This window comes from Hemiscyllium ocellatum, chromosome 5 (assembly GCF_020745735.1).
Source record: "Hemiscyllium ocellatum isolate sHemOce1 chromosome 5, sHemOce1.pat.X.cur, whole genome shotgun sequence".
NCBI lineage: Eukaryota > Metazoa > Chordata > Chondrichthyes > Orectolobiformes > Hemiscylliidae > Hemiscyllium > Hemiscyllium ocellatum.
The window spans coordinates 113,612,787-113,625,647 of NC_083405.1; the positions used below are offsets into that span (position 1 = coordinate 113,612,787).

The window sequence follows — 12,861 nt, forward strand, 5'->3', positions numbered from 1 at the left end:
TACACTCATCTGACTGAGGTATGACCACTGACGCAATTTTTTTTTGAAACAGGCATGGTAGAAGTTCAAACAAATCAGGGCTCAGGTCCTTCAATAAATTTGTTTTAAGGTTACAATTATAATAATTTTTAAAATGACCTAATGTTGTACAATATTAATGTAAAAACAAAATCTGCCCTATTGCAAAATCCACAAAACACATTGAATTGAGATCCTGATTCAAATAAGGCAAAACAGTTACTTAGAAAAATTTTCTGAGCCAGTACTTTAACAAACCAAAATACTTAAATATCAAACTATCTCAGTATTGAAACTCCCCCTGACCCAACCTTAATTCCAGCATTTCTCATTTATTTTCACATCTTCTCAATGAAATTACACTGATAAAAAGAGAAAGCCCTCAGAGTGGGCCACACAGCACCGCAGTCCATGCCATTCCCCTCCCCCCAGAAGAAAGACTGGCAGGGTCGAGTCCACAGCCCAGAAACTGACACACTCACAACAAAAACCCAGACAAAGCTTCCCTGGCGGTTAAGGTACTTTACTGTAAGGATCCGAATGGACTGACTGCACTTTCTCCCCCTTTTTCCAGTGACGCTTTGTTGCCTAAAAGTACTTTTAAGGGGACGTGTTGGGGATAAGGGCAATAACTTTAAGAATTACTAAATTTTGTTTAGGTGTTTTTCTTTGTTGAAGTTCCAGATTTCTAACCTTTTCTTATGCGCCAGAGCCCCAAACCTCATATATCTGATTAGATTAGATTCCCTACAGTGCGGAAACAGGCCCTTTGGCCCAACCAGTCCACACCGACCCTCCGAAGAGTAACCCACCCTGACCCATTTCCCTCTGACTAATGCACCTAGTACTATGGTAGTAGTACCATACTATGGGCAATTTAGCATGGCCAATCCACCTGACTGCATGTCTTTGGACTGTGGGAGGAAACCTATGCAGACACTGGGAGAACTCCACACAGACAGTCGCCCGAGGCTGGAATTGAACCTGGGACCCTGGTGCTGTGAGGCAGCAGTGCTAACCACTGAGCCGCCCCAAATCTGTAGGACTTTAAACTCCTTTTTCCCAAGAGGACTTTAACTCCTGTTTCACTTCTCACGGGGACTCGGACCCCTTTTCTTACTCAAATGTCTGGGGACCTCTAACCCTGATTAAAAACACTGGGGACTCTAACCCCAATTAAAATCCTGTAATGTATGATTCTGAAAGCGAACTTGTCATACAAGTGCGTAAGTTACCTCAGAGATTCCATCACCACAGAGACCTCGGGGACTAGGGGTTGACGGAGTGGTAGGATGAGAGAAATCAAGGTAAATCTTAACTCGTGGACCCGTCTGTCTCTCATAACCAGCACTCAGACAATCGCTTATTCAGTCCACTAGACACTCTGTGTATATTGGAATCCCACTGCTGCACCAAATGGTAAGTTATTTTTCTCCTGAGGTCCTTACACACTCGATGCAACTGCGACATACCAACTTCTCTGAACAGCAACCAAATTTATTAAGCACATTACATTGTAAGCTTTGGAGAAACTCTGATCACTCCTTGCCATGCTTGCAAGGCATATCTAAGGGCCTCTCCCTGGAGGAATCTTTAACACACACCTCACAGGGCTTACGGGGCCAAGGCAGTAGCTCTCTCCGAACAAAGGAAACAGTCCTTCATTTATACAAAATCTTTACATCACAGTTAGTAATGCCCACAAGACAACCCCAATTACTCCCTCACATGCCACTCAAGATACAATGCAGTGGCCACCTCAGCTCCAGAGACAATGTAATGCAAATCACTCCTTAATGTTCAAATCTGTTGCAAATTGTTTTTTGTAACTATAGGGGAATAGTCAAACTCCAACTGTAATGTTCTTATTGATTTCTGGATGAAAGCGCAAATCGTCCCTGAATGGCAAGAAAATGGGAATGTAAACCTCCCACATTCCACCTATAAAACAAAGACATACCACCCTACCCTCGGGGCATTCAATTTTTTGCAGGTCAGCAGAGCATATTAACTCTTTAATCTCACAATATGTGGTCCAGTCCAATTTATTTTGTTAGTCTCAATTGGTGAGGAAAGAGGGCCACTACATTATTATTCTTATTCCCAGGCAAACGAAAGTTGCATGTCGTACTTGCTGCTCATGGATCATTCAGTGACTTTCCAAGTATTAATAGGTACAAGAAACAATAGAAGAATCACTGCAAATATCCACAGTATCAAGCAGCATCTGGACCAAAAAGAGTTACATTTCCATTCTAAAGGACCATCAATGAGATTGAAGAAAGTTAGAAATGTATGTGTTTTCAACCCAATAGAAGAGTGGAGGGGGCTTGCAATACAAGGCAAAGGAGATAATCATAGATAAATGCAATACTTTGCTTTATTTAAAAAAAAACGAAAGAACTGCAGACGCTGTAAATCAGAAACAATATAGAAGTTGCTGGAAAGCTCAGTAGGTCAGGCCGCATCTGTGGAGAGAAGGGTCACTTGACCCGAAATGTGAACTCTGATTTCTCTCCTCAGATGCTGCTAGACATGCTGAGTTTTTCTGGCAACTTGTGTTTTTGTTGCAATATTTTGCTGTCGAGTTATGGTGTTTAATTGGCTGCCACTTCTCTTCCAGGAATGCCTACATTTACGAAGTTGGGCTCGTCTGTTCAAGGGGATTCCCATCTGCTGGCCCTCCTTTGATCTCCTTGCCCCCTTTCCCCATCCCTCCACTGCTTTAAAAGCTTTGACATTTCTTTTTCTCTCTTCAGTTCTGAAGGGCAAGGTCCTCTTCATGTGAAACATTAACTTGGTTTGTCTCGACAGATGCTGCCTGACTTGCATGATTTTTCAATTTTCTGTTAAGTTTCCAACAATGATGGTATTTTACTTTTGTACTAGTGAGCAGAAACTGGATTACCCTTGCCTGTAATGGAATCATATGAATCATATTCCCAGGTGATATGTGTTCAGCCTCACACATGAATGATGACCATTTCAGACATCAAAGAACCTGTTGTCTCTGAATATATATCTCACTTCAGAAGAGGATGGGCATTGATACAAAATTAGAGGAAATGCAAATAACTAAGGCATAACATATAGGTTTGAAATGAAATTAGGAGGGGTGTATACTCTGTTTTTTTAAACTTTGAAATCATCACTTTAACTGAGAAAGTCTTGTCTATCTTAAACAGCGGAAACCATAGTGAATGTATTGGATTTTAAGAAGGATGTTGGATTGTGGCATGGTATTCTTACGGTAAGATCTTTTCCCACATATATTTCTTAATAAATAGCAAATCTAAGATATAAAACTGCATTGAGATGATGCATTTATTGGAATGCTCCTGTCAACAGACTGTAGGGTTTTTCTGGCATACAAAATTATGAAAACCTTAGTTTTTTCAGAATAGTAACAGATCATTTGGTTCAACAAGCCTGTCTTTATTCCCTCCCCCTGTATCTGTGTTCTGAACATGTTCTTCAATTTCACCTCTTTTCAAGAATCCTAATTTTCTAGGTTAGCAGTTTACCATATCTGTCCACCACCTCCATAGGTCTTCAACTCTGCCACCTACTCTTTTCCTGTTGGTGTTTCTTCTAACAAGAATCTTATTTACAACAGATTTAAGTCCTATGTGCAAGATGCTATGGCATTTAAATTTTCAGGCAATAAGTTTCATCCTTGAATTTATGTAAGTAACTAATAATTAAAATAGCAGAGCGTGCAAATTTGATGGACCAAATTTCCTCTTCCTGTGCTGTGGTGTTCCTGTGACCTGCAGGTTTTGTTTTCTCACTGCAAAACAATTACTGTCATTTTTTCTTTTCCTCCAGTCATTGCTGTAACTGAGTTACAGTTACTAGTTTGTGCATTACAAATTGTTATAGCTTCCTTTATAATTTTCTTCAGAATTTCATAAGCAGCAATATTCAGTTGCTTTATTAAATTTAATCAGTAGTTTATAAAAAAAATTAAAATTCTCTCTTTTTATAAAGAAACAGATTTCAGTTGAGCTCTCGGCAGAAACACGATCATATGTCAATGACTGGTGTGTAAACTGAAGAAATGGCAAAGTGGATGTTTCATGCAAGTGGTGACTTTCTCACATGCTTCAGTAAATCATTTAAAAAAGGGAGGGATTTATCTGGAAAACAAGTACGTCAAGTAGCTGCCAAAAATGATCTGGTTCTGTCACTATATCACTCTACTGAATTATGCTGGTTAAATATTCTTAATTATTATAATTCTGAAGATAGTTTGCAAGTACTTAACATTTGTGCAGGGAAGGGTAGTTTAATATAATTGTTAATATGCACAATACATCAAAATGTATATTAATTAAACAAAAATAGTTACCTTCTATTTCCAAGTGCAATATTTTCTTATTATATTTTACTTTCCTTCTTAGAGTGTTATGAACATGATGCATGTTATCAGTATTCCATATTCATTAATGAAGGTGAACCCCCTTTCATGGATACAGAAAGTCTATGCATATAAGGGTAAGTATTGATAATGCTTCAGAGATATTGTTTAAGGCAGATGTATGATTGCTTAAATATTTCTCCAGTGTTTATTGCTTAAGTATAATTATGTATTTTAATTTTGATTGAATGAAGTGTCATTGCACGTATTAATTTTGATTGTTCGTGTAACAGATTTTCATTCTGATCAAATCTGAAAATGAGCATAAGAATGCTAAGATTTGGGTTTTATTTTAAAATTAAGGGTGAATTCGGAGAGAATGATTTAATGATATGTAATTCCAGCTAAAGTGGCATGTGTGAAGTCCAGGGACATGCATTGGGCCTTGGTTGCACACAGAGATCAGCGAGACATTAACCTCACCTCACTACGGATGCTAATAGTAGCAGATGGAGCTAATCCTTGTGAGTAACTATCTCTTCCACTAATCCTGTTGTTTTGAAACAAAAGGCAACGTAAATGTAAATAGCGACATTTTAACCCCAAACTAGTGTTTAAAGTAAGAAAAGGGACATTTTCCAGAAAAGTTCAGAATAATCATCGCTGGTTTTCCCTTGTATGCAAATGGGAAATGCTAACAAAATATGCACTTAATGTAAAAATCTCTCATTAAAAAGAATGGCATCAACTCGCATTATTTTACTTGTAATCTCACTGGTGTGTTATTTCATTGAAACTTTTGCATTTTGACTGAAGACTATCGTCCACAGTCTTAAAATCAAGTGATAATGTTGACAGGTTTTAGATCATCTGTGCCAATCCTTCCCAAGGGCCTTGAGATAAAGCAATGTGTTTTCACACCTGGGTTCTAGGTTGCACTCATGCCCACACTGATGGATTTGAAAGTCTTCACTATGGCAGTTGCAATTAACAAGTGTGCTAGGGGCATCTTCATTAGCAGAGTGCTGCTGTCCATAGTTTGGAGCAATTGATGCAATGTTAAATATCTCCTCAAGAGAGGCCAACAGGATAGATGTGGGTGGAGTAGGAAAGTGTAGCAAGAGAAGTGATTCTGAGATTTAAGTTATTATATGTATAGGTTGCTTGCTGCATATTAAAACCAGAAATATCATGTAGAAAGGTTCAGTTTATTTTGCAGGCAGTGAATAGAAATACTAATTATTTGAGATTTCCACTAGCTGAATTGGTTATCGAGATTTCTGTGCGTGTGGCAAACAAAGCCTCCTCCTGGAGATTATAGTAAACATCATTTTCAAATCGATTTTTATTCTTTCATGGTATGTAGATGTCACTGGCAAAACAAGCATTTTTTGCCCATCGCTAACTGCCCTTGAACTGAGATGTTTGCTAGGCAATTTCAGAAATCAGTTAAGAGTCAAGCACCTTGGCCTGGGCCTGGAGTCACATTTAGGTCAGACCAGCTGAGGACTGCAAAGGGACGTTTCCTAAAAAACATTAATGGGCCAGCAAATTGATTTTATTGGTACTACATCAACAAGTATTGACTTCCCCAGCTACTGACACTCAGTAGCAGCAGTGTGTGTGCTATCTACAAGATGCTCTGCAGTAATCCACCCAAAGATCCTCGGACAGGAACTTTCCAAACCCATGACCACTTCCATCTAGAAGGACAAGAGTAGCAGATACATAGGAACACTTCACTTCAAGTTCCCCTCCAAGCTACTCACCATCCTAATTTGGAAATATAGTAGCTTGTTAGCAAGAATAATAGCAAATTACAGGCCTTTAAATTAGAAATAAATGAATAAAGAGCAACAGCACCTTTCTCCTCAACACTAAATTCTCAAATTCCTAACTCAACATTCAGTAAATACCAACAAAGGTAGGCAGGTAGTAGGATTGCAACTATGCAATTGCTACTCTGTCACGTGTTTTTGATTCCCCTGCCTGACAACCCACTCCCAAGGCTCCCATAAAGTCCCACACACAGCTTCTGCTAACTTAAGGAAAAATAGAAGTCAGCAATTAAAACAAAGATTACTTTGGTAACTATACCTGGCAATAATAAATGAATCATCATACTGGACAGCTACTGTTGACTCATGTCCTCTTCATGTGTAGATTTGTGTTCTGATCCTTGGATGTAATTAAAGTAAGGGCTTTTTTTTCATAGTGTTATGGACAGACCTCCCCCAGACTACCTGGATAATATTTTTGAAGGCACAATTTCTGGTTAAACTGGTCCATAGATATTTTGGCTGTGAAATGAGATCCATTTTATTTGCAACACATTTTCAATGTGAAAAGGGAAACTGTTTTAAGTGAATTTCCCTGGAGTCCAGAACGAGAGAGCATAGGTTTAGGGTGAGAGGGGAAAGATGTAAAAGAGACCTAATGTGCAACGTTTTTACATAGAGGGTGGTATGTGTATGGAATGAGCTGCCAGAGGAAGTAGTGGCGGCTGGTACAATTGCAACATTTAAGAGGCATTTGGATGGCTATAGGAAGGGTTTGGAGGGATCTGGGCCGGGTGCTGGCAGGTGGGACTAGATTGGGTTGGGATATCTGGTTGGCATGGACGGGTTGGACCGAAGGGTCTGTTTCCATGCTGTACATCTCTATGACTCTGAGATGTGGGCGTCATTGGCTAGGCCAGCATTTATTGCCCATCCCTAATTGCCCAGAGCACAGTTAAGAGACTTTCACATTACTGTGGGTCTGGAGTCGCATGTCGGCCAGACCAGGTGAGGACGGCGAATTTCCTTTCCCCAAAGGACATTAATGAACCAGATGGTTTTCCCCTGACATTCAACGATGGGTTCATGGTTATCATTTGACACATATTTCTAGATTATTTTGAATTCACATTCCACCATCTGCCATGGTTTTTTTGAACCGAGTCCCCAGAACATTACCTGGGTCTCTGGATTAATAGTCTAGCAATAATACCACTAGGCTATTATCTTCTCATTTGATGTGATGATGGCAATGCAAGAATTGTAACAAAAGCATTGTTGTAGTGGCTTCTGGGATTAATGTGCACATTTCAAAGTCTTTCAGTATCCTCGCTTCAATAGTAATTTTTATGCAGTTCTTTAGCATTTACTTCTAACTTAGCAAAATGAAAAAATAAATGAATGGAGCGTGCATTGGGAGATTTAGAGTGGTTCTCAAATTTGAAAAAGAATATTCTAATATTTTGCAAATGTTTTGTTCATTAGGGTCTATTTCTTCTTGTGACGCATTCCTTAATGTCTTCCAAAGCAAAGGATTACGTCCAGAAGTAATCTGTCCTTGTGCCAGTTCTCCAGAAGCTTTGACTGTAGCAATTCGAAGGTATGGTGTGAGATTATTTGACTTACCACCTTTCTGTTGCTATAAAAGGGTGCCTTGATAAGTGATTGCAAGATGAACATACAGTGGCAAGCCAATTCAGATATCAAAATGCATTGTAGTTAATGGTTAATCCTCTGAATAGCTTTCATCTTCATCCTGTCTGCTCCCAAACTGCTTTCTTAATTTCTAAATCTAAGGTGATCTGAACTGCAGATGCCTTCACAGTTGCTGTTAGTCTGGTCCCTGTTGGGCAAATGAGGAAATATTTCACAGTTGCCACCTTTGCTAGAAGAAAAATCAATACGATATGTGGTAAAGCTGAATGTCATATTTAATCTTACTTTCCATGAAGTCACACGAGGCATAATTCATTTCTCTACATGTTATGATGACAATAATGGAAAAGTTAGAAGCTATACAGCTGCATTCAAACATCCAGGTATCAAAATTAAAAAGGAGACTTTCCAGTGAATGAATAAAATCGAGCAATTTTGTTTTGGAGAAGGAAATATTTATTTCCTCTGAGATACAGCACTCAGCACCTTAACTGCATTAAACCCAGAGCTTGATGTCAGTACAGGGACCATAATTAAGAATATCCCCTGGTACTTAAAGAACAAAGAAAATTTACAGTCCAGGTACAGGCCTTTCAGCCCTCCAAGCCTGAGCCAATCCAAATCCACTGTCTAAACCTGTCACCCAATTCCTAAGCATCTGTGTCCCTCTGGCTCTCCATCTACTCATGCATCTGTCCAGCTCCTCACCTTTGATTTTAAACTCCAAACTTCTGAATTATGTGCCAAATGCTTGCTAAGTAATCTGTTTTGATTTGATGTGGCAAACAGTTGCAGCACTACCAACTGGTTGTCAGTTCCTACATGAACAACATTCTTCTGTAAAGGTTTATTTAAAATTCCATAAAGGTTTAAATTGTGTGCATCTATTTTAGGCCAACAGATGATACCAACCAGCCACCTGGCCGAGGGGTGCTCTCTATGCACGGCTTGAGTTATGGGGTGATAAGAGTGGACTCTGAAGAAAAGCTGTCGGTCCTGACTGTGCAAGATGTTGGCCTGGTGATGCCCGGAGGTATAACTCAATAAAATATGCTTCCTTTTCTTCCTATTGATCAACTCAACATTGGGGAAAAATTGCTCAGATTTGAATTAATTGTACTTTTTGTGAAGTTTTAAAAAAACTTTTATAATTTGGGGCTTCATTTTCTAATATGGGGGGGGAAAGCCTTCATGTTGACTTAAGGTCTTGTTACCTTGTTAGGTCTTGGTACCTTGGTACCTTGAGAAGATCCTTGTCTAAGAACATCTATGGTACTAGCATGAGAAACTTCCAATTGCTGATTTTCCTCTGTCTGGATCCCTCCAGAATTGGTCAAAACCATGTAAACTTGAGCTGTTTGCCTTTTACTCAGCCAGCTTCCTACACAGATTAACTCAGAGGTTTTCAAAGTTGATCCAAATACTGTTGAACAGTGAAGCTCCCAAGTAAATCCAGCCGTTGGAGCAATATTCACTCCCCCCCTTTTCACTTTTGACAGCGCTGATCTATCCTCCCACCCACCACCAACCACCCACCCATTGCAGAACCATGGACAGTTCTCACACTCACTACATCCTCTCTAGAAATGCAGAACTGCTCACTCTCTTCCCCGCACCCCCCCCACCCCCCATCCAGTTCTCACCCACACAACGTCCTGTAGAGAAGCACAGACAATGCTCACCCTCCCTTCAGGAATATCTGCTTTTGATGCCCAAAGGGCTGTAGAGGGCAGAGAGTGAGCATTTTTGTGTGGTGAGAACAGAGATCATTGTAACAGGATTATTATGACCGAGGCTTGGTGTTGATCATTGCTGAGGAGGATGGTGACTCAGTTAGTGTTTATACTAAACAAAGGAATGCAAACTGTAGGATCAGGAATAATTGTTGAAATGCAACCTTGGAACATTAAACTTAACAGAATGTGGCACCTACATCCATTTAGGGAGAGTGGTTGACTTTCTTCAACTAGCCAACACTAAAGGGAACAACTGGGCTTTGTGTTAGCATATACTCGATATTTCAGAAGGAGCTGTGATCAGAAGTGCAGGTGACAAATGAAAAGTTTGACCTCAACACAATCTGACAGCAATAGCCACCTCTGGAATATCCTGACCTCGGTGTATATGAATCAAGTTTAGCAAAAATGGTTCAGCATCCTTGATCTTGAAGGCGAGTGCCTCTTTGATATAGTTCATTTAATTTTGATGACTGGATTTTCACTTATTTTAGCCAACAGGTTTTTTTTGTGTAAGTACCTTCTATCACAGCAAGATTCCACAAGCTGTACCTTAAGTCACTGACTTTCTTTTGTTGGTATTGTTGGAAGGCTCAGTGTTGACTAGAACACTCTGCAAATCACGTGTCTCTTTCAAATGCAACATGGGACCACTTTTTTTCAATGGGATATGTGGGAGACTGGACGCCTCTTAGCAGAGCATCTCCGGGACACCCGCACCAATCAACCACACCATCCTGTGGCCCAACATTTCGACTCCGCCTCCCACTCTGCCGAGGACATGGAGCTCCTGGGCCTCCTTCACTACCCCTCCCTCACCACCTGACGCCTGGAGGAAGAACGCCTCAACTTCCGCTTTGGAACACTTCAACCCCAGGGCATCAATGTGGACTTCAACAGTTTCTTCATTTCTCCTTCCACCACCTCACCCTAGTTCCAAACTTCCAGCTCAGCCCTGTCCCCATGACTTGTCCCACCTGCCTATCTCCTTTTCCATCTATCCACTCCATCCTCCTCCCTGACCTATCACCTTCATCCCCTCCCCCACTCACCTATTGTACTCTATGCTACTTTCTCCCCACCCCTACCCTCCTCTAGCTTATCTCTCCATGCTTCATGCTCTCTGCCTTTATTCCTGATGAAGGCATTTGGCCCGAAACGTCAATTTCGCTGCTCCTCGGATGCTGCCTGAACTCTGTGTTCTTCCAGCACCACTAATCCAAAACACTTTTTTTTAAATGCCTATACATGCATACAGTGCTTCTTTTCAATGCTTGCTCGAAAAGGTAGCACTTCTGATAAAGCAACATACTCTAAATACTCCATTCAGGTGTGTTCAGATCATGGTATAGGATTTAGATCTAGATCCATGAGTCTCAGAATATTAATCATTGCAAAATGTTGGATGTTCTGTAGGTCGTCTGTATCTTTTTGAAGGCATAGTACTCTATTAGGTCTTAGCTTTCTTCCTATGCAGCTACCAATGAGTTGCACACTATTTTGACCTGCAATGGAAGGGTCTTAGGTTAGAGTGGTGTTTTTGATTAGTCCTATTTTCTTTAATAGCCACTTTGCATTGGGGGGAATGATAATTACTTTTGCCTTTCCCACCTTTACTAATGAACATCAGTTTTCAGTACAAATTTGTTTCATGAATCAATCTTCATTACCTCATATTTGTCTATATTTAAAATCAACTCTGTAGGTTGTTCATTTAATTCATGCAGGTCTACCAATTTCAGTTAAATGAGTCATTTAGTCACATTATGTTAGAATTGTGTTACTGTATAATAGCTGAGCATCCTCATCCATATATTTAAGAATAATGGAGTCAGCAGGATATTCATTAGATGCTCCATATGCACTAATCCTTTTTAACATTGTCAAGTGGGTTTTTCTTTTGAATCCATTCTGAAGAAGAAGTTAATTATATCTGCACAGTAGTCCTCATCTGCTCCTTAAAGGACACTTGATTTCAACTGCTTGAAAACAATGCTATAGATCTGGAACTATATCAAAGAGGTACTTACTTACATCCTCTAATATATATTGATAGGACTCCATATAATGTTCTCCTTCCTTGCTGTAAGATTGATACCTAATTTACAATTGACGACTTCCTGTTGCTTCGAATCTGTTCTTGCAGATTTCTAGTGTATGTTTTCCATTGTCACACACTGGCAAAACAGATAATCAGAGGTGAGACCAACGCCATAGAAGCTATGGTGGCGTATTAATGGCTACTTTCTAATCTACTGAGTTGATGGAGTGGATTACAGGGCATTGGTGGAGATACAACATCATTGGACATCGCACCAGTTGACGAACCTTATTTGTTCACACAGTGCAATGGACTTTCCATCTTTGGGATTTCTGTTTGATTGCACCTGTAGCACTTTGCTTTTCTTTGTGCACATTAAAAACAGTTACTCAGAACAGGATAAGTCTTGATTCATGTAGTTGCATGTCCATTTGCAGATTCCTTTTCCTTTCTAACCTGGCTTCTTCAAAGTTCACACTTTGTACTTTGGATCTGCTAGACAGATATTCCACATTGTCATTAGATTCTCCATGTGCAAAATTGAAAGCTGCTATTGTTCTATGAATATGTTTACATAATTAGTGGGCTGACTGGCTTCCACCATCACGACACAAGAGGAGTCCATTTGGCCCATCGTGACTATGCCAGATTAAGATCACTTTCCAGCTCTTCACTCTTAATCCTGTAGCTATGACACTTCACTCTGCTGTAACAAAGTTCAATTGTTCTGGTAGCATACTCAAATGCTGTGAAGCTCTTCCTTAATGCATGGTTTATTGGTTTTGAAGAAACATTTTCCCAAATGTATAGCATCGGAACATTGGTTCAGCCACTTTTCAAGTATTGCGTGCAATTCTGGTCTCCCTCCAATAGGAAGGATGTTGTGAAATTCGAAAGGGTTCCGAAAAGATTAGCTGGGGTTGGAGGTTTTGAGTTATAGGGAGAGGCTGAATGGGCTGGGGCTGTTTTCCCTGGAACGTTGGAGGCTGAGTGGTGACCTTATAGAGGTTTATAAAATTATGAGGTGCATGGATAGGATAAATAGACAAGGGCTTTTCCCCAGAGTGGAGGAGTCCAAAATGAGAAAGCATAGTTTGAGGGTAAGAGGGGAAAGATTTAAAAGAGACCTGAGGAGCAGCTTTTTCACGCAGTGGGTGGTGTGTGTATAGTATGAGCTGCCAAAAGATATTGTGGAGGCTGGTACAATTACAACATTTAAAAGGCATCTGGATGGGTATGTGAATAGGAAGGATTTGGAGGGATATATACCAA

General features: G+C 40.0%; 1 protein-coding gene across 4 annotated transcripts in view; it reads left to right on the forward strand.

Annotated features, from left to right (window-relative positions):
* Positions 1–12,861, forward strand: part of LOC132815828 (disco-interacting protein 2 homolog C) — a 608,767-nt gene that overhangs the window by 466,447 nt on the left and 129,459 nt on the right. For all 4 annotated transcript variants that reach the window (XM_060825111.1, XM_060825113.1, XM_060825112.1 and 1 more), the window contains 5 exons: positions 3,204–3,268; positions 4,422–4,515; positions 4,783–4,902; positions 7,642–7,756; positions 8,706–8,845. In XM_060825111.1, coding sequence (XP_060681094.1) covers positions 3,204–3,268; positions 4,422–4,515; positions 4,783–4,902; positions 7,642–7,756; positions 8,706–8,845 — 534 coding nt within the window. The remainder of the gene's footprint in view (positions 1–3,203; positions 3,269–4,421; positions 4,516–4,782; positions 4,903–7,641; positions 7,757–8,705; positions 8,846–12,861) is intronic.